The sequence below is a fragment of the Delphinus delphis genome, chromosome 10 (assembly GCF_949987515.2).
Source record: "Delphinus delphis chromosome 10, mDelDel1.2, whole genome shotgun sequence".
In the NCBI taxonomy this organism is placed as follows: Eukaryota; Metazoa; Chordata; class Mammalia; order Artiodactyla; family Delphinidae; genus Delphinus; species Delphinus delphis.
The window spans coordinates 102928926-102949677 of NC_082692.2; the positions used below are offsets into that span (position 1 = coordinate 102928926).

The window sequence follows — 20752 nt, forward strand, 5'->3', positions numbered from 1 at the left end:
TCAGACCCAAACAGTAGCTTTCCGTAGGGTTTTTACCTGGAAGCAAAGTACCGTGATGGGAAGAAAGAGGGTTTGCTACCTCCTCTAATAAACAAAGAGCTGTAACTCCCGCTGTGGACAAGGACGTGAGGAAATTGAAATTTCTGTGCTTGGCTGGGGACAACGGAAATTCTCAAGTTGGAATGCATTTTTGGTTCTATAAATGGGGACTCCCCCAAATATTCATATCTTTTGATCTAGAAATCCCATCTTGGCAAGTGTATCCTGACAGTTCTATAAATATCTGTGAAAAGATGTTCATCTCAGTGTTATTTAGAATAGCAAACATTGCTGGCAACCTCAGTGCTCCACCATTGAGAGTAAAGTGAGTTTTGATTTTTATCCCCCTGATGGGACATCATGCAGTCAATATAAATCCCAAGTATAAATTTTGTGTGAAAGTGGAGGAGGTATTACAGTCTTGTGTGTTAAGTGGAAAATCAGCCCCCTGCCCAGAGCCTAGCCAGACCGACACCCAGCAGGTAAGTGGGAAGCGCGTGTTCCAGTTGGAGTGGTCGGCTTTTACCTTCTTCCTGCAGCAGCCCCTACAGAGGACCCTTGTCACCTGCAGGACTGACCTCCCCAGCCCCATCCTGGCGTGTACCGCCTGGATGGGAGATGAGGCTGTTGACTGAACGAGGAGTCCGGTTGTACTCCCGGCTGCTCTGGCTGGAAAGCACTCCTGACCACCTCCACCAGGACCCTCTGCCCCCCTGGGAGGCCCATGGGTGCCCCAGCGTAAGCCTCTCGCCCGGCAGAGGACGCGGTGGCTTCGTCTTGTCTGGGAGAACTCAGGCTGGCTGGGAAGAGCCAGGAGGCCATGCCAGCCGGCCCTGACCCTGCCGAGGTAGCACCCGGGCCACAGGCAGGACAGGGAATAGACAGTATGGTTTTATGGGTTGTTAAAAACGTAAGTGGTGACAGTGGAGGCACCCCTCACAATTTGAGTTCTTTTTCTCCCAGTGGTGTGTGCTGGAGGGTGTCCCAGGACAGCTGGTCCAGTTCACTTTGGCCGCCACGGAAATGAGACCAGACTTTCGTGGTGTTTACTCCTGCTTGGCGAGGGCAGGACTGGTTTGTTGCTTTAGAAAAAAAAATTTATTTATTTGTTTGTTTGTTTGGCTGCGCCGGGTCTTAGCTGTGGCGTGCGGGATCTTCAGTTGCTGCATGCGGGCTCTTAGTTGCGGCAGACCTGTGGGCTCTAGTTCCCTGAGCAGGGATCGAACCCGGACCCCCTGCGTTGGGAGCACAGAGTCTTAGCCACTGGACCACCAGGGAAGTCCCCGTTGCTTTTCTGTGGTTAATTTTTCGTTTCCACAGCTAATATTTGCCATCCACTTTGTTCCCAGCCCTGATCTGTGCAGTTCACACCGGTGGTCTCGGTTCACGTTTCCCACAGTCCGGGGAGCGGGGGTGAGGAGACGGGGGCCCAGAGGAGCTGAAACCCTGCAGGAGGCTGCACCCTGCGGGGCCGGGTTAGGTCCAAGGACGTCTGACCCCAGAGCCGTCCCGTGACCCATACTCGGGCTGCCCGACGCTTTCCTGGCTTCCCCAGAAATCGGCCGTGAACGTGTGTTACTTCTGTAATCAGAGGAGGGGTGCAGGGTTTTATTATTTACGTAACATTTTAAATGCAGGCCAACGGATCCAGGTGTTTTTCCTCATTCCACGTGGCACCTCCGCAATAGAAATTGTTTTCAACGCTGCCTAACGGAACGTTCCGTGATGGGGCTGCTGAGGCTGAGGACCTGCATTTTGACAGTTTGCACTTTAGTGAATTTAAATTGGCCCCACGTGGCTGTGGCTGCCGCCCCTCCAGAGTCGCTGCCCCATGGCGTCTGGGGACCAGGCGCCCTCGTCTGGGGCCCCACCGCCACCCTCCTGCCTGCTCCACCCTCCACAGGGAGCCGAGCCTCGCGCCCAGGTGGCCCATCTCTAACCCTTTCAAGGGCAGGCCCGGAGTGGGGGGTGGCCGGGGCCAGCAGGACGCCCACGGTCCAGCCGATGGCCTTGGCACGAGGCCTCCTGCTGCCTTGTCTGTTGCTCTGACAACACCAGAGGGTGGAGGATGCCTGAGGCCGGACTCCAGGCCCCCAGCCTCCACCCCACGCGGTGATCCCACGGGACCCCCACTGGCTCCTTAAGAAGCAGAGACTTGGGGTGTACTTGCCCCTGCGTCTGCTTGAGGAATCAACAGGAAAGGTCCAGACTCCCGGGCCCGCCAGCACGCCGACCTCATCCTCATCTAATTTCATAGCCTCGTGTGCAGTAGTGATGCTGATGCGTAATTAACGCCGGGTTTGAGGATCGAGGATGCTTTCACTGTGTCCTGGGGGTGGTTGGTGTGTCCTGGAGTTGAAGACGGCAGGGAACACTGCCCAGAGAACACAGGGCTGCTCTGGGTCCCTGCCTGCGTCCTCACCTGACCAGCAATGCAGTGAGCCACTACTGAGCGCTTGCTGTGTGCTGCACTCAGGGCTGACCACCGTGCCTCACTCTCCCTGACTCCCCACGCACCCTGTGGAGTGGGGTCCACGAGCGCCCCTTTGTGTAGGCGGGGAGGCTGAGCCGGCCGAGGTGAAGTCACCTGCCCAAGCTCACAGGGAGGTGAGGTGGAGCTGACTCCTGACCTCCACGCTCAGCTCTGTCCTCCATATCCCGTCCTTCCCTGGTTCTCCTGGTCCTCAAATGGGGTGGTGACTCTTCCTCGAGATTTGCGCTGTTGTCATCAAACAGGAGGAGCCTCGGGTCCAGGGGCTGGCACGGGGCGGGAGCTAATATGTGCTCCTCTTCTCGCCTTTGTAACATCTTAGCTGAATTTGAACTTGCAGTAGTGTTGGTTCAGTACCCGGGTGTGTAAGGGCGTGCCCCCTGCCGGGCCCTGCCGGGGCCTCAGTGTGCAGAGCTGGCCCTTTGTCAGGGGCAGAAGGGGCCGTTTCTCCTGCCCGCTCGCTCTGTGGTCGCTTCCATTGACTCTCTGTGGTTGAGAAACACTGACCACCTTCTGTCTTTTTGAAAGCTCTGGGGTCCTGACTTCAGCTGGTTTTAGTTGCTGGCATCTCCAAGGCTTTCAGAAAGTTCCGCTTCCTAAATATTAACAATACAGCGTCTCCCATCCTGGAGAAAGGGATCTGTGCTTCTTTCTAAAGCAGTTCACTTCACCATGGGTGATCTCCTTTGCTTTTTAAACGTAGCATTTGTTGCAGTTTCAACAGAGGTTAAACTTGGGTTGCCCAGTTCTCATGTTTTTCTGTGGGTTACAGAAGCTCCAAACAACTGTCAGGCGCCACATGGGAGCCTCTGTCATCTGGTGGGGACTGAACAGACCTACCTTAATGTTTTGAGGCGAAAAGTTCTGTTAGATGTTAAATTTATTTTTAGTTAGAAGGAAACCAAGGCGAAAGCAAGCCATGATTATGCAGAGGAGAAATACAGGTTAGACATGCAGAAGAACCTCTGATGGGGAAGAGCCCTAAACATGACGACAGCTTACGGGTTTTCTCCTCTGAGACTGTGTGGGGATGGGAGGGAGCGTTTGGTGAAGACCCTCTACTTGCCGGCTGTGCTGCCCTGGTTCATTTATTCCAGCAGCTTTACGATGAGGTCAGGAGATGTCTCCTAGTTCTACAGATGGGCAAGTGACTAGCGGTAACTACCATCTTGAAATTTGTGTTTCATTCCCTTGCTTCTTTATTCTGTGCTTTAATCACATAGGCTTGGCTCTCTAAAAATAGATATAGTTTGCTTTTGCTTTTTTTCGTTTTCTTTTTTGATTTTTTTTTTAGCTTTCTATAAAATGGCTAAACTTGAATACCTTACTTTCTTTTTTTCACTTTGTATTTTGTTTCTAAGATTCCTACATGTAGCTTTCGTTTATTCGTTTTTTCACTGCTGTAGAATAATCCCTTTAGCTACAATGTGTCCATTCTCCAGCTGTGACAACAGGCTGTAGCGAAGGATGTTGCCCCGTCTCCTGTGGTGCCTGCACAGGAATTTCTCTTGGGTGTATGAATGCCTGGGGGTGGAATGGCTGGGTTGTAAAGTATGGAATTCCAACCTTGCGAGATGCCAGATAGGCTTCCAAAGTGATTGTACTGGCTTCTCTCTGTGTAACATATACGGGCTAGTGACGCCCTTTAAGTTTGGACGCGGGAGCTCAATCAGGTCTCCTCCCGGCCCCTCACAGTGCTCTGTTACACCGGAGCGCGTCCAAGTGGCTTTATTCTCCCTCCGGGTCTGTGTGGCTGTGATTCCCACACGTGGCTCCTGCCCGTCCAGTCCTGTGGTTCTTGAGGCCAGAGGCGCCACAGTGACCGTCTGTCTCGCTGGCCTGAACCGCACGTCCCACAGGAGTCCCCCTCCTCCTTCGTGCTGGCCTGTGCGCCGGGTAGGAATGCAGGGCCAGCCCCCCGCGGGATGGAAGGAAGTCCGTCCCCTTACTGGTCAGATTTTCCCAGGGAGAGAAAGCCATGTCCCTGGAGCCTGGGTCAGGGAAATGCTGTCTGCTTGGAGCCTCCAAAGGAGCAGAGGCGAGGAATGAGAGATCTCTGTTTGTGCAGACGCCCCGTGGGGAGCGCGTGGTCCGCAGTTAGGGCCCTGCTGTGGACCCTCACCAGGCAGGGCATGTGGCGATGCTTTTGCTGTGCAAATGGCAAAATGGGGAGCCTGGTACCCCAGCGTCTGGAGGAAACCATCTCATCGTTCAGACTTGCGGGCCTGGTGTGAATGCCTGCCTGTGTTTTCAGTCACACGCACCCATCTCTTCTGATTAAAACAGGAAGAACGTTTGAGGTGGATTTAGGGGTAGAATAGAAGAGCACAGAGGCGGGGTGTTGAGGCACCACCGTGTAGGGGCGGGCTCTGGAATCAGACTTCCTGGGTCAGATCCAGCCGTGCCGCGAGGCCCTGGCCTCCTTGTCGGCAAGGCAGGTGGCAGCAGAAGCACCAGACCTGGGGTCTGAAGTCAGTGCTCGAGCCCTTGCTCGGCCTGGAACTCACCGGGAGGATGAGCTGCATCCCGTCCGTCCGAGGGTCAGGCTTGTCTGCTAGAAAGTGGGGGAAAGAATCTCTAACTCACGGGGTTGTGAGGATCAAGTGAAATAACCCTGGGGAAAGGGCTGTGCAGATTACAACCTGCTGCGTAAATATGGGGTGTTGTCATTACTGGTTTTTTAATGCTTTGTCTCTCTTTCCTCACTCAAGGCTACATTTCACCAGATGTTTCTTCTCTAAGAAAATGAATACTGAGTAGAACTGGTTCCCTAAGAAGAGGGAAGTCAGTTGCTCATTTCTTCCTATTCCAGCTTTAACGGGACCATGAGCTTTCTGGATACTTCCTCATGATCTCTTTAGCACACGGTGGTGCCGTGGAAAGTTATTTTCAGGTAGAAATATTTTGTATGAGACAAAGAGACGGGGATTATTTCATCATTCAGCAAAGAATTATTAACTACTTAACTGTGCACGGAACACGACGCTAGAGTGTTTTAAGGGTCCTTGGGATTGGTTTTAATCAGATGTGGTGAGACACACAGACACGGAAATGGCTGTCACGAGGGACAATTTATTATATTCACAATTCCCTAGAAAGGGGGCAGGGCACCCCACACAGGGCTGGTCAGGAGGGGGGGAATGCAGACGGGAGCCTCTACTGCATTTTCTGCGGAAGGAATGGTGAGGCGGGCCGAGCAGGCTGAGGATCGGCTGGTTTGAATAATTTCCGTGGGCTCGCGGGCTCAGGGGCTGCCCTGGTTGTCCGGTGCCTGGCCCTGGGTGACAAGGACAGCAGGAGAGTAGCCCAGAAAGTGAGAGGTGGGATGCAGGCTCTGGGTGGGTTGGTTTGCATGTGAAAGGCCAGCTCACAGGCCAGTTCTTCACTGTCTCTAGAAATTCGCTAACCCTGGGAGCAGTGGTCCCTCCAGGGCCAGCTTTAACCAGATGGTAAAGCATCAAAATACAGAAACTAAAAAACACAGTACATAGCAGAATCAGGGCAAACAAAACAAAACTATGCTGGATTAAGGCCTGTGGCACAGGGCTCTTTCTTTTACAAAATATGAGGAAAAGGATTTTCATTGCAAATGCAGAACCGTTGCTCAGCGTACGTGGCGGGAAAGGAAATGTATCCATCAGTGTGGCCAGGGTGATGGAGATGAATCTCTGGTGAGTGGCCATTATGGAAATCCTGGCTACAGTTCATTTCAGCAGGTGTATAGCAGGCACCTGCCCCCCGGGCCAGGCCATTGCGAGGAGCCCTGAGGAATGTGCGGAAGAACAGAAGGGGATCCTTGATCCCGAGGCCAGCCCTGGCGGGTGTGGGGCACGTGCGGGCCCAGCCTCCTCCCCGAGCCTGTGGCAGACGTCACCAGTCTCCCACAGCACAGTGCCGTGGGGGCCACCAGCCACCCATCAGAGCTGCTTGTCAGCCGGGCTCTAGGGCCCCTCGGTCCATGGGGGAGGAGTGGTGCTGGAGGAGAGAAGGGGGGGGGAGCTCCGGTCAGCTCACCTGTGATAGAGACAAGACCTGGTTGGGGGGGAAGGGGAAACTTGCACCTGTGTGGAGGGAATTGACTCCGTGGAAGGGTTAGGAGTGGCGATGGGCCTTGGAGGGTTTGCTCCTGGCCTGGTGCAGGGCTGAGGGCCCCGCAGCAGGGGGCTGCTGCGTGAGAGGCGCAGCAGAAAAGCGTGGATGTGCTTGGAGGGGCAGCGGGCGGGGGGGTGTGAGTGTGGCTCCGACTGTGCTTTCTAGTGAGGGAGCAGGACCAGCAGGAGCCTTTACCAGAGGCCCCGAAAACTGGGCTGGCACACGCGGACCAAGCTCTGAAACAGTGGAGACTCTGAGCCCTGCAGGATCAGAGCAGCTTCCAGAGGGGTGCAGAGGGGGTTAGGGCAGGCAGGGGGCTGGGTGGGAAGCTGTCGCCAGGGAAAAGGCGAGGAGCGTCTCACCCCCCGCTAGGGGCGTAGGCATGCAAAGGAGCAGGCCGATCCAGGAGGCTGAGGACCTAGAAATCTGGAAGGGTTTGGGGACCAGCTCGACATAGGATAGAATGAAGGTCAGAGACAGCAGGCCTGTTTTGAGCCTGAATGATTCAGAAGGTGAATCAAACCCGGGAGCGGAGCCACTTTGGAAGCTGTTTGAGGATCAACAGGACAGTCGGGGGATTCTTCTGACCAGGGGTTCACGAGGCGGATCTGCAGCTCTGGGAGGAGCGTGCCAGAGCGGGGAGAGCAGGCAGGCGCGGGCGGGGCGCGCAGTGTGCATCGCGGGGAGAGGCAGCCATGGGACAGTGGAAAGGAGCGCGGGAGGACCCGCGGGGCGGCCGGGGCGGGTAGCACTGCAACGCGCTCGTCACGGGGGCTGACTTGTGAGCAGGCAGGCCGGCAGAACCGAGCAGCCCTCCTCCAGAAACAGGCCAGGCTCCAGTGAAAGGGGAACCTTCACATGGGATCGGGGGGGCGCCACAGTTCAGTGAGGTGATGAGGGACTTCGTCATAAATTCCGCTAGAACAATTAAGAACCATTTAGGAACTTGATAGAGGTGGTCGAACAGCGTTGTGAATATACAAAATGCCACCGAATTGGCACACTTTACAGTGGTTAACATCGTGTTATGTGAACTTCACCTCGATTTTAAGAGGAAAAGAACCGTCAGGAAAGAGATCGTGTCTCATACCAGGTACCACGATAAGCTGCAGGTGGATCAAAGATTAACATGTAGAAAATGAAACCAAATCTGGAGATGATGGTGCGATGGTTGCACAGAAGTGTGAATGTACTTGATGGCACTGAGCTGTGCACCTAAGAATGGTTAATGTAGGACCTCCTGGTTGTCCAGTGGGTAAGACTCAGCACTTCCACTGCAGGGGGCATGGGTTTGATCCCTGGTCGGGGAACTAAGATCCCACATGCCGTGCGGCATGGCCAAAAAAAAAAAAAGGTTAATGTAAATTTTATGTTATGTGTATGTTTTCCCCCCGCCCACAAGAAATGAAACCATAAAGGAACTCATAGAAAAAATGCTGAGTTCCTTTATACCCCTGGAGTAGAGAAGGCTTTTATAACTAAGAATCAAAACTCAGAAGCAATAAAAAGAAAAGATTGATAATTTTTTAAGGGTTTTTTTTTTTTTTAAAGCAACTAGCGCTCAAGCTGTTTTTTTTTAAATGAATTTATTTTTTATTTATTTATTTTTGGCTGCGTTGGGTCTTCGTTGCTGCGCGCGGGCTTTCTCTAGTTGCGGCGAGCGGGGGCTACTCTTCATTGTGGTGCATGGGCTTCTCATTGCGGCATCTTCTCCTGCTGCAGAGCACGGGCCCTAGGCGTGCGGACTTCAGTAGTTGTGGCTCACGGGCTCTAGAGCACAGGCTCAGTAGTCGTGATGCATGGGCTTAGTTGTTCCACGGCATGTGGGATCCTCCCGGACCAGGGATCAAACCCGTGTCCCCTGCATTGGCAGGCGGATTCTTAACCAATGCAGCACATGGGAAGTCCCAAGATTGACAAGTTTTTCAAATAAAAATCTTCTGTAGCTTAAACACAACATCAAGTCAAAGCACAGATGACCAGCTCGTATACAAAGAGCTCTTAAATATCAAGAAATGCAAAACCCTGCAAGCAAAGACAGAAATTCTCAGTTTACCAGAAAAGAAATACAAGTGACTCTTGAAATGTAAGGAGATGTTAGACCTATACTTTCTCCTCTGTCTTAAGGGCAAGAATACAAACACTGAACGACCTGCTTTGTTGGGAGGCTGATAGATTCAACCCAGCACATCCCACGTGGACGGCAAGTGGGCGACTTCTACTGAAATGGCACCTGCACGCACCTTTCAACCAAACAACCTTGCCACCTAGACATACACCCTGAAGGCACACCTTCACAAAGATGGAATAAACATTCCCAGTGATTCGTTACAGTCCGATGTTTAATAAACGAGAGGTTGGATGTCACACAAATGGGTTTTGATGAGAGATGGCCAGAGTAATCTGTACTCCGCCCACACAGAGGAGCACTGCACAGCCCTAAGATAGAGGAAGAGCTCTTGGCCTGTTTGTGATATGAAATAGCCTCCAGAATACGTTAAAAGGGAAAAAAACTGGCGCGAATAGGGTGGGTCTGTAGCATGCTACCTTCTATGTAAAAAAAAAAAAAAAAAAAGATAATTATTTTTGCAAAAACAATTGCTTTGAAAGAAAAAACAGAATAGTTAAAATGATGAGCCATGGGGAGTGAGAGGGGAGAGGTAGAGGAGGCAGGAGCAGCAGCAAGATGTCCCTGGATGAATCTTTTCTTTTATTTTTCTAACTTTTGAGCCAGGTAAATGTTTACATATTCACAAAAGAAAATGAAAAGTAAAACACCAAAATCTATAGTTGTGAACAAATTTATTTTGAAACTAATCGTGTATCAAATTAGTAACATAAGCACACAGAGAAAATAATGATCACGTATTTGTAATAATTCGAACTTTAAACATAATACTCTGGGGCTTTCCTGGTGGCGCAGTGGTTAAGAATCTGGGGTTTGAGCCCTGGTCGGGGAAGATCCCACATGCTGCGGAGCAGCTAAGCCCGTGCGCCACAACTACTGAGCCTGCGCTCTGGAGCCCATGAGCCACAACTGCTGAAGCCCACGTGCCGAGAGCCCGTGCTCCGCAACGAGAGAAGCCACCGCCGTGAGAAGCCTGTGCACCACAATGAAGAGTAGCCCCTGCTTGCCGCAACTAGAGAAAGCCCGCGCACAGCAACGAAGATCCAATGCAGCCAAAAATAAAATAAATAAATAAATAAATTTACTTTTTAAAATGGCAGTATTAAGCATAATACTCTGACCATTTCATTACTGAACTGTTTTCCAAGGACGGGAGGTGGGGTAGGGGGAGTATTGTTTAGTGGGTGTATCAGTCAGCTTGGGCTGCCATAACAAAGTACCCCAGGCTGAGTGACGTAAGCGATAGCAATTTATTTTCTGAAAGTTCTGGAGGCCGGAAGTCCAAGATGAAGGTGTCGACAGGGCTGGTTCCTCCTGAGGCCTCTCCCCAGGGCTTGCAGACGGGCGTCCCTCTGTGTGTGTCTGTGTCCTAATCTCCTTCTCTTAAAAGGACACCAGTCAGATTGGGTTAGGGGCAAGCCCAGCGACCTCATTTTAACTTAATCACGTCTTTAAAGACCTGTCTCCAAATACAGTCATGTTCTGAGCTGTGGGGATTAGGACTTCAGCACGTGAAGGGAGTGGGGAAGGGGGACGCAGTTCAGCCTGCGCCAGGAGCATGAGGTTTTGGTCTGAGGAAGGTGGGAAGGTTCTGGGCGTGCATATGGTGGCGACGGTTGTGCAGCAGCGTGAACGTGCTCGATACTGCTGAGCTTGCACTGGAAGATGGCGAAGATGCTGTGTTACCACAATAAAAAAATAAAAATGAGTTTAAGGGGACTGAGGGTGCCGCTGAGAGGGTGACAGAAGGCTGTGTGCGATGGGCACTCGTGGGGGACGGACAGTAGGAAACAGGAGTTCGGGGTCTGACCACACAGAGGGTTTCCGAGTTTGAGGTCTGGGCGGCCAGCCGTTCCAGCCGCTGTGAGCACCCCCTCCACTCTCCGTCCGTGAAGCGGGCGGCATGGTCACTGCAGCTCTGGGCAGGTCCGCTTGCTATGCTTCCTTGTGCTTTGGGAGCTCCTCCTCGTTTGCAGTTTTCAAACCCCCACATTGCATGGTTTCTATGGCGACTGACGTCCCTCCGAGAGGGGAGCGTGGAGGGACCCTCAGAAAGAACGCAGGGAAGTGAACAGCACGGATATGGGACGGGCAGTACAATCCAGGAGGGAGGGAGCATGACCTAGTTTTACGGCTGCTTCGCTGAGAAGGTTCTGGCAGGTACGCTTGACTGTCTTATGTCTGTCGCGCTGTCTTCACCAAGAGCTGTAAAGGGAGGTGACAAGATGCAGCACTCTACCTGGTGAAAAGCTAACGCTTGGAAACACAACTGCGAGGGTCAAGGACTTGGGAAAGCCCAGGGAATTCCAAGCCTCATCCGTCTTGTTTCTGGCCACTTGGGGAGAAACGAGGCCTAGTGAGACTCCACGTGCCTGTCCTTTCTTTTTTCCTGGGATACGGCCACAAGGAAGGCATCCTGGCTGCGTGGACAGGCTTTGTGATGTTCACATCCTGGCTCATGACTTCTGGCTGTGTGATCTTCAGCACGTTCCTTAACCTCTCTGTGCTTCAACTTCCTAGTCTGTAAAATGGGGGAGAAGAGTTCCCACGGTCAAGAGTTCTTGGAAGGGCTTGGTGGGTCCTCCCTAAAGAGTGGCTTGTAATTCCGTGAGGAGACCCCTGGGCTTGGCAGGAGTCAGCCTCTGGTAACTGGTTCTGTTTCCTGTTCTCTTCCAGTTGGCCACGGGCAGAGCGAGGGGGAGAGGATGGTGGTGTCTGACTTCCAGGTTTTCATCAGGGACGTGTTGCAGCACGTGGACGTTGTGCAGAAGGACCACCCAGGGCTTCCCATCTTCCTCCTGGGCCACTCCATGGTGAGTAGACCACGGAAGAGCCCTCTAAGTCAGGCCGGGCCCCAGCCCCAGCCCTGCGGTGGGTGGAGGGTGAGGGTCCCGGGATGCAGGGGGCCGCCCTGCCTCTGGCCCCATCGCACTCTGCCTGGCCAGCACAGCCCCCTCTGGGAGTTCCCAGACAATTTATGCTCAGGAAACGAGGGCCAGCATCTTGGAGGCTCACCTCCGCCCGTTCCTTCCTGCCAGGGCCCAAGGCGCCAGGAAGGCGCCACTTCATGGTGGGGCCCCAAGGGTACTTCTCCCTGCACGGCCGCGGGCGCGTCTCAGGGCAGGAGGGCCCCTCAGTCAGCCTGTGGAGAAACAGAGGTCCTATGCGTCCTGCCCGTTTCAGAGTCACACAGTGCACATGGGAATTAGGATGGGGTTCCAGAGGAAACAAGTCCTTCAAGGTCATTGCAAATCCCTTTCACCTTTTAAATCCATTAACCCCCTAAGGATCAGCCAACTATAATGTATAGATCAGGGCTCTCAAGCTGGCAGCATGCAGGCCGGATCCGCCTCTAGACCCCCGCCCCAGTGGCTGGCAAAGAACGTTTTGAGCTGCTTGGTTTTGAAAGCTGGGTGACTTTTCCCTCCCTTCCAGCCCGGTCACTGCCGGGCTCTGTTCCTGCGCGTCTGTTACCTGCCTGGCCCTCGTGAGCGTGTGTGGTGTCAGCCCTGGGTGCAGGTCACCTTCAGCTTCAGCAGACAGCCAGGGCCGCACGCCTTCAGCACCACCCGTGCTCTCTAACTATTCTTCTTGGAACCTACATTTCTGGGACCTTTACTGAACCAGGAAAACAGAAAAAGGGTAGCAGTCTCTTATTATCATCAGATTTTTTCAGATCTCGTGTTAAGGCTGACGGAATGGGTGAGTTGGGAGTCTGCCAGCTTTGGGCTTGAAATGAAATAGAAACATGTTATTGTTTAACTTGCAGCCCAGAAGCAGGAACCTTATTTAGATCTCCCTGAAATGTTTGCTGTTGGAAAACCCGGAGGAAAAAACATGTGAAAGCAAGTAATTGCAGGTCTAGTTTATCCAACATTTGAGGGTGTCTATTCCAAGGTACCGTCCTTGGGGCTCTGGGCCGGGACTGCAGCCCAGCAGGAGACCCGCGATGGGGCGGCTAAGAGCCCACGCTGGCGACGCCCACACCCACATGCGGCCCGTTCTCATTGCAGGGGGGCGCCATCACCATCCTCACGGCCGCAGAGAGGCCCGGCCACTTCTCCGGCATGGTTCTCATCTCCCCGCTGGTTCTCGCCAGTCCCGAGTCTGCCACGACTTTCAAGGTAAACGGACTTCCGGTTCCATGAGACTCCTGCAGCTTCCCTGGCCCCGGGGCGTCCGTTCACAGCTAGAGTCTGGGGGAAAGGGCTTCTCCCACGATTGTGATAAGGTTTGGACAAGTAGCAAGCATTGTTGTCCCTGGAATCCTGTAGTTTCTCAAGTCAGGTACTTTTTTCCCCAAAGGCAAAAGAAAAATGGCTTCCTGCTTGTGCTTGTTTCTCTGGTGAACGTTAGGAGGAGGAAAGGTTACGCGGGTTAGGAATCCAGCGAAGGGGCCTCTGTTAGCAAGCCACGTGCTGGGCTGGAGCTCGTTTCCGGGGACCGTTGGCCAGCATCGGCCACGGCATGCGGACGCGGAGCTGCAGGCAGTTGCTAACGGGACAGCGCCGGCGCCTTGGCTGTAGTACTTTCCATCCCTGAGCACTTTCACCTCTGACCTGTCGGATCCTCCATTCTGTTTTCCTGGCTGTAATGTTCCACGCGGCGCAACCCAGTGGTTCCCGCGTTGAGCTGGGCCTCCTCCCCCTGAGGAAGGAGATGGGACTCGTGGCCTCAGCAGGGCTGCCGGGTTGTTGACACATTATGGACCTGAGGTTTCAGAGACGGGTAACCCGGTGAGGGTGAGGAATCCCAGCCCCGAGTGTCCCCGAGCAACGGTCAGTCCCTCTCGGTCGCTGGGGGACACTGCTGCCCCCGAGCCAGTTCTCAGGACTCTCAAAGGAGCACGAGGGGTGAGTGAGGCAGTGAGTGGGTCAGGGTCATTCAGTGGTCCTGGTCCGAGTAGAGTAAGCAAGACCAGGATTTCAAAAAGGGGGTCCCCACGGCGCGCCGCACGCTTTGATTCGTGATTCGTTCTGCCCAGTGTCGGGCACGTGCTGGGCTCACAGGTGAATCGTCTCCCTCGGCTCCCACCCTCACCCCGGGAGAGGTCGAGGCCTGCGCTTTACGGTCGGGACGACTGAGGCTTGGAAGGGACGAGCGACTCTCCAGGTCCACCCCAGTGTGGTCGACTGGGATCTGGGGCTGTCCTCTCCTCTCCCCATCAGGGGTGTTTCCCCAGAGAAGAAAGTGGACGTTTTCCCTTTGGGAAGAGTCCAGGACCGTGGGGGTTTTTGGATGAAGTGCACCAGGGGCTCAGGGCAGCTGGGCCCCAAAGTGGAGCCCGCAGGCTTTCCCCCAAGTCACTGGCAAAGGGGGAACTTCTGGGCAAGGCCACCAGCGTGACCTTCCGAGCCTGCCGCTAATGGATCACCTTGTCAAATCAGGAGCCGGCTGTCCCCGGGGGGATGCAAGTCTCCTCTCATTAACCGAGACAAATGAGATTGCCCGTTGCCCCCAGACCAGAGGACACATCCTCCCCGTGAAGTCTGTCGCCGCTCCGGGCTTCGGCAGTTCTGACTGACGTTCTGTGATTCGTCTGCCACCCCCGGACCACGGGGTTACCCTCCACGTCTCGCCTGACAGCCTTCTGAAGGAGTCTCACGGAATCTTTGTTTAAAATTTAATTGACACATGCTTAAAATAATGTATCTATACGGTTCAAAATGTGAGAGGGGGAAAGGGCATGAGCGGAGTCTCCTCACGGTTGCAGGCGGGCAGCCACGTAGCAGAGTTTGTGCATCTCTGCGGGTGCGCACACCACTGTGGGTCCCTGTGTTTCACACACGTGGGAACACGCTCTCTGTGCTTCCTGTTTTGTTCTTTTGGTGGCCTGTTTGTTTTTGTGGGTGGGGTTTAGTTTGGTCATTTTTCTTTGTGATACCTCTTGGCGCATAGGACTAGGAAAGGCCTCGCTGCAGGCCTCGGGTCAGGTGAGGCCCAAGGGGGATGGCCCTGGGTCAGGTGAGTCCCCCCTGCAGGGATGGCCCTGGGTCAGGTGAGTCCCCCCTGCAGGGATGGCCCTGGGTCAGGTGAGGCCCCCCTGCAGGGATGGCCCTGGGTCAGGTGAGGCCCCACTGACTGGCCTTTGGGTCTTCCCAGTGGTTCACTCTTACGGACCCCAAAGACAGACAGCCTCCTGGAGACCACCCTGGCTGAGGGGAGGAGGGGCCCCTTCCCTGGGTAGAGTCACACTGTCAGGGCACAGAGCACAGGGCAGTGTCCTATTCTGTGACTCTTCTCCCAGAGCGAGGCTCCTTGACAGCTCAGAGGTTTGTTTCATGGCAGCCAGTTCCTGATGGAGAGATTTTGAAAATCATTACAGCCAGCCAGCGTGAGATACCCAAGGCCTGAGCACAGACGGGCTTGTGGAAGATGACAGCTCCCCGCTCCAAACGTGAGAATGCCAGACCCCCCCCCCCAGATCCCGCACATCTGGTTCTTACTCCATTTTCAACAAGCTGGGGTATATTTAGCCTGGGGAACAGACAAGGAGGACAGAGTCTCCTGGTCCCAAATGCTGTCTGTGTTCAGATCGTGGTGGGAGCAGGAGAAATTCAGAAACAGAAGTCCTGTGCATCAGAACAAGTCTCAGTGGTTAATGGGAGGTTTCCTGGGGATTGTCTCATGCCCCCAGGCATGCTCTGGGGAAGGCAGCACTGCAGCCAGCCCTGGGCACACAGGGGAACGCTTGGGAACAGGTGTCACACCCTGAGCTTGCCAGGCCTTGTCCCGGGGCGACACGCAGGAGGGGCCGCAGGTTAACCCAGTCCTTTCTCTGGGGAAAACCCCGACATCCCCCCTGGATTTCTGCCCGGGGTCAGGGCGGGGACTCAGGCTGCCCAGAGGGTAATCCTCTAAATGACCTTCTCTGCCTGTTGCCTGGAGGTTGTCCCCTGGGGTCAGGTCCGAGATGCAGGAGCCATCCCAGTGCTTCCGGATGCTTCTCCACCACCACCCCCACCCCCGCCCCGCCCGCCAACCAGGGCACCTGGCCAGGTGGGGCTTGAGGGGCCGCTGTATACCGAGCACTCATGCCAGACACGTACCATCTTATTTCCCCTCCGTCACCACCCCGTTCCCGTTTACAGACGAGGAAACGAGGCTGATTGTCTCGCTGAAGGTCAGCGTGAGCTCTGGCTCAGGCGGCAGGCGTGGCAGGATGTTCCCTTCACCCCGAAACTGCCCTGGATCAACTCTAGCCCACCTCCCCTCTGAATGTCACTCTTCTGCTTCCGGAGTCCGGAAGGCCCTGGAGCAGGGGGTGGAGAAGGGACACGGAAGGGGTCTGGGGAGTGGCCACTCATTCAAACTTCAGGTAAAATTAGCCTCAGGAGTCAGGGCTTAGCTGGGTCATAAACCGGCCCCTGAATCTGGCAGCAGCGATGCACCAGGTGTGTTGTCACCTCTGTAAGGCGTGCGGGCTTCCTGTCGTCTGCCGGGAGGCGCACTCTCCCCCACCCCAGAAACTCTGGGCTGTGTCCCGGCCACGCACTCCTGCGCCCACGGAGGCCTGCACTTCTGGCCTCCTGTGCGTGGGTCAGCCTGTTGAGCTGCTGTATAAAAGTGAGTGTAATTACTTCCCTCGTGTCAAGTCTTTTAGTGGCAGAAGCTTAAAAATGATCTTCGGGAGCCATTAAAACCTTGGATCAATAGAGGCATTTGTGCAAGTCACGAGCACTTAAAGCGATGGGGCTGCAGTTAACCCAGGGGCGCCCCAAGGGCAGGCCAAGGACACGTGGCCGTCCGCTCGCTTGCTTGTCGGGGGTGGACCTCACTTCCGGGAGAGTCATCCTCTTTTGTCGCTGAGGTAGTTCGGGGCTCCAGCTGTCACCTGGTTCCGCAGGTCACCTCCTGCCTGGGGTCCCCGCTCTGAATGACATCAGCGTTTGCTCAGTCGACCGAGGAGTGTTGGTGGAGCTTCTCCTTGGGGCTGGAAACCAGAGGGCGGTTAGGGACGAGCTCTGGAGGAATTAGGTGTCACGCAGCCTCCTAGCAGCCCTTCAAACCGTTTCATTTTCTCCATTTTAGAAATGGAGACACGGAGGATCGTAGACCTTCTCCGGGATTCAGAACCACAGTTCGAATCCCACTTTGCCCAGCTCTGAGTCTCCAGGACCGATTCCCCCACTTCATTACCTTCCCTTTCCAGGGCTGGGGTCCAGTGACTGTGTGTAAGTCGTCATGGGTCTCGGCCCCCAAATTGTCCTCAGGCGACATGCCCTGGGGCCCCCGTTGAGTCGGGGTCCCTGGGACCTGTGTGGTGGCACAGACCTGACTTAGCCTGTTGGAGTCACGATGAGGGTGGGGTCTCTCCTCCAGGGGGCCCGGCAGGGGTTGCCCCTCTCCTGAGCTGGATCTGGGGCTCTCTCCAGCGCCCCTGCAGGGTTGTCCGAAGAGTTCGGAACGCTTGCTCAGAATGGCATCAAGATGCAGTGTCTTGCATCCCACTCCCTTTGGGTGAGGCACTGCCCCTCACTCTTCTTCCCGTGGGCACAGGTGCGGGGCTCTCGCGGTGGACGGCGCTGGGGGAGATGACGGCAGGAAGCAGCAGCAGCCTGGACAAATCGCTCTTTCGGGCGTGGGGTCTGCTGGGCTCCCTCCGACCCCCCGCCTCCTCACCACGTGACCTCAGCACCCCTCCTGAACCTCGTCTTCCTTGATCCACCACTCCCGCTGCTCCGTTTCCTAACGGAAAAGCTAATGAAATAGACCAACCCTAAAAGAGCAGCAGGGAAAGTGAGTGTGTCGAGCAGCCGTTCAGAGCATCCTTCCCCGGTGCCGCCTCTTTTCCTCCTCTGGTGTTTGTGGGGAAAAGGCTAAGAAACACCTGATTGTTTTAGCTGGGACATTATTGCCGTCAAAGGTTTGTCTCTACCCAGTTGAGTCTTGTTGGAAATGTGGCCAGAATTTACTCTGCTGCTTTAGAAAAAGAGCTGAGGGTCAGGGTGGTGCAAAGATGTCTCACTGTGACTCCTCTGAAAGAGAGGCTTACACATTAGGTGTGTCCGTGTCCCTGGTCCTACACTGTGGGGGTTGGGGACACTGCACCACCTGGGCCACAGCTCAGAGCAGGTCAGGCAGAACCTCTTAGGGTGGTGCTTCTCTGACTCAGGCTACCTGCCCCTCCACCTTCAGGGCACACACGAACGCCGGGGGTCCCGTGAAAATGCAGAGCCTGATCCCTGGCAGCTGCCGGTGCTGCTGGTCTGAGGACCACATGTAGAGCAGGGGTCATGGAACATCAGGAAGGGACAGGGCCTGACGGGGGCCACGCCCGCTGCCAGTACACCAGCGGGGTGCAGGGAACAGGACTTCAAAACCAAGCGCCGTCTTCTGTGGAGACCAGGGGCTCAGGGCCATAGGCTGTCGGAACTGCAGCAGGAGAGGCCCCGCCGGACCTTGGCGATTGTACTGGGACAGGAAGGTGAGGGGGCAGCCGGACTGCTGTGCATTACCTGGTCCCTCCAGGGACCGGACCCTTGCACTGTTGTTTTCGTAAAGCAAATGCTTGCCCAGAAATGGCTCTCTTCCTCTTTTCTTCCCATGAGGCTCTTGCAGCTTCCCGTGGCTGCGCAGAGTTCCTGTTAGTGATGCAGAGAAGACCACATGCTCAGGGACGGAGGCCAGGGCAGGTTTCCCTGTGGCCCTCTCCTAGAGGCAGCGTCTCCCCTGGCTGCCTCGTGCCCACCCGCCCCCCCCCCACCGGGAAACTAGAATGAGGACGGCATGCGTCTCAGCCCTCCTGGCCTGATCCTCGTGGAGCCTGAGCTGTCAGTGTCTCTTCCTGGGGTAGAGGCCTTGGCACTTTGGGGTGTGAATGTTTGGGTTGAGAGGTGCCCATGGTGGGAGCAGAGACCGCAAGGGTGAAGGTGAGTCTGACCCTCCACGAACAGCTGGCAGCGTGCCCGCGTCCACGCAGAAACGGTGCCCGGCTTGGACAGTGGAGTGGACCCTGTACAGTCTCTGCCTTCACGCCTGCCACGGGGCAGGTGCCCAGGCGATGTGTCCCTGGGCCTCTTCCTGCTGTCGGCTATCTGATCGGGGAGTGGGTAGGAAGCTACTTGCCGAGGAAGAGCCGTGTCCTTGAGGAGTCCGTGCTGGACGAGGCAGGCAGACGGGCCAAAGTGGGCAGCAGGGTCTGGTTGCATCGCACACGGCCTCCCCAGACTCCTGGGCCTGGCAGGGTCACACATGGAGTCAGCTGAGCGGCTCCGTGTCCTTCAGGAGGCCGTGGCAGGGCATCAAGGACAGCGGAAAGTCTAGGACCAGTTCTACAAGCTTTGGGATCCACGTCGTTTTCCCTAATAACGTTGCCCTTGGGCCACTGTTGCTGGAAGGGAAAGGGCAGCTGCATCCCAGGCCCCTGCCCACTTCCAGCTGGCCGTGTGCAGTGGCACTGAGCCTCTGTGTAACAGACAGTGTCCTCGTCTGTTACACGAGGGTAAACCCTCACCTCACAGCATTTGTGTCCAGATTAAAAGACTGGGCACCTGGGACCGTGCCCAGCACACCCAGGGGTTGTCACTGAGTGGATGTGTGTGCCCTCCCGCGATGCAGGGTGCCAAGAGGCAGCACCTGTCGGCTCTGTGACACGCGCCCTCCGCGCAGACCGAGGATTCATGCTCGCCACCTTCCGTGCAATTCTAATTTCAGCGTTTCTCAGCTCGCTTTTGAAATAGCATCTTTCATCCCCGGGTGTCTGCACAGCCCAGAAACGGGAACAGCCCCCCTCTGCAGGCAGACGTGTGAGATCCAGGTTCACGCTTTTCCTGGGTAAACACCAGATCCAGCAGGAGGGGGTGGGAAGGCCTGGACCTGAGCCAGGACCATGTTCAAGGAGCACGCGTTGAGCACCTCCCGTGTGCCGGTGCCTTTGCTCACAGTGGTCCCGTGGGGAGCTAAGGGGACAGGCTCAGTGATGTGCAGCTCCATCCACACACCTGGGGCCACACAACCAGCAGTCAGATCGGTGTCTCCCTCGGCGCCGTGTCTAATCGGCCCAGTGACCGTTTGTGCCCCAAGACAGGCAGCAGGCGCTTCCGGATCAGAGCGTGTCCTGCCTCATCTCGGGTGACTGGGTGCGTCTGCTCCTGCTGTGTTTTTGAAGGTCCTCTGAGAGGTGCTCGTGCACAAGCACTCAGCTAGGAGGTCCTGCCCATCCTTCAAAATCATGACCCATGAGGGATCTAGGGAGGGTAACTGCACAGAATCAGGGTCAGCAAAAAACACACGTGGTGTCCCGCTGTCACCGCACGGCCTCCCCTCGCCCGGCTCACCCACAGGGGCCCAGAGCCAGACCAGTGAGGCCGTCTGGTCGGAGAGAGGAGGGTCCTCGGGTGCCCAGCCCGGGACCAGGCCTGGCTGAGGTCCAGTCTGGGTGTCCCTCTCCTGAGCTGGCCCCGAGGGCAGCTGGGTGGGGGTCCCACTGCACTCACCCTGGCTTCTCTCCCACCTAGGTCCTTGCTGTGAAAGTCCTCAACCTTGTCCTGCCGAACGTGTCCCTGGGCCGGATCGACAGCAGCACGCTCTCACGGAATAAGACAGAGGTGAGTCTTTCTGAAGACCTGGGGCAGCTGGGGCTGGTGGGGGGGAAGGCAGCAGCCCCGGGGGGAAATGCAGGCGTGAGCTCTGCCTCGGCGTTTACCACTATCCAGCCAAGGCTCTGTGCGAGGTGACGGGGACTTGAAGATGTGTGAGACGCTGTCTGGCTTCAGGATTGGGTGGGAAGGATTGGGTGGGAAGGAGTGGGTGGCGGTGCTGCCTGAGCTGTACCCACGTGTGCAGAGGAGCTGACCAGATGAAACTCTGTGTGTATCAGCCAGGTCTCTTTTGGTTGTAAGTGACAGAAACCCAACTCAAAGTGATTTGAGCAAAAAGAGGGATTTACTGGTGAGTGTAACTAAAGGCTTCAGGCATGGCTGGGTCCAGGGGCTCAGGGTGTTGTTCACCATCTCTCTCCCCACCTCTCATGTCCCCTGGTTTGGCCTCATTCCCAACCA

At 55.5% G+C, this 20752-nt stretch overlaps 1 protein-coding gene across 4 annotated transcripts in view; it reads left to right on the forward strand.

The window, feature by feature from the left end:
* MGLL (monoglyceride lipase) overlaps positions 1-20752 on the forward strand; it is a 244935-nt gene that overhangs the window by 207696 nt on the left and 16487 nt on the right. For all 4 annotated transcript variants that reach the window (XM_060023168.1, XM_060023167.1, XM_060023166.1 and 1 more), the window contains 3 exons: positions 11427-11563; positions 12764-12874; positions 20210-20299. In XM_060023168.1, the coding sequence (XP_059879151.1) occupies positions 11427-11563; positions 12764-12874; positions 20210-20299 (338 nt within the window). The remainder of the gene's footprint in view (positions 1-11426; positions 11564-12763; positions 12875-20209; positions 20300-20752) is intronic.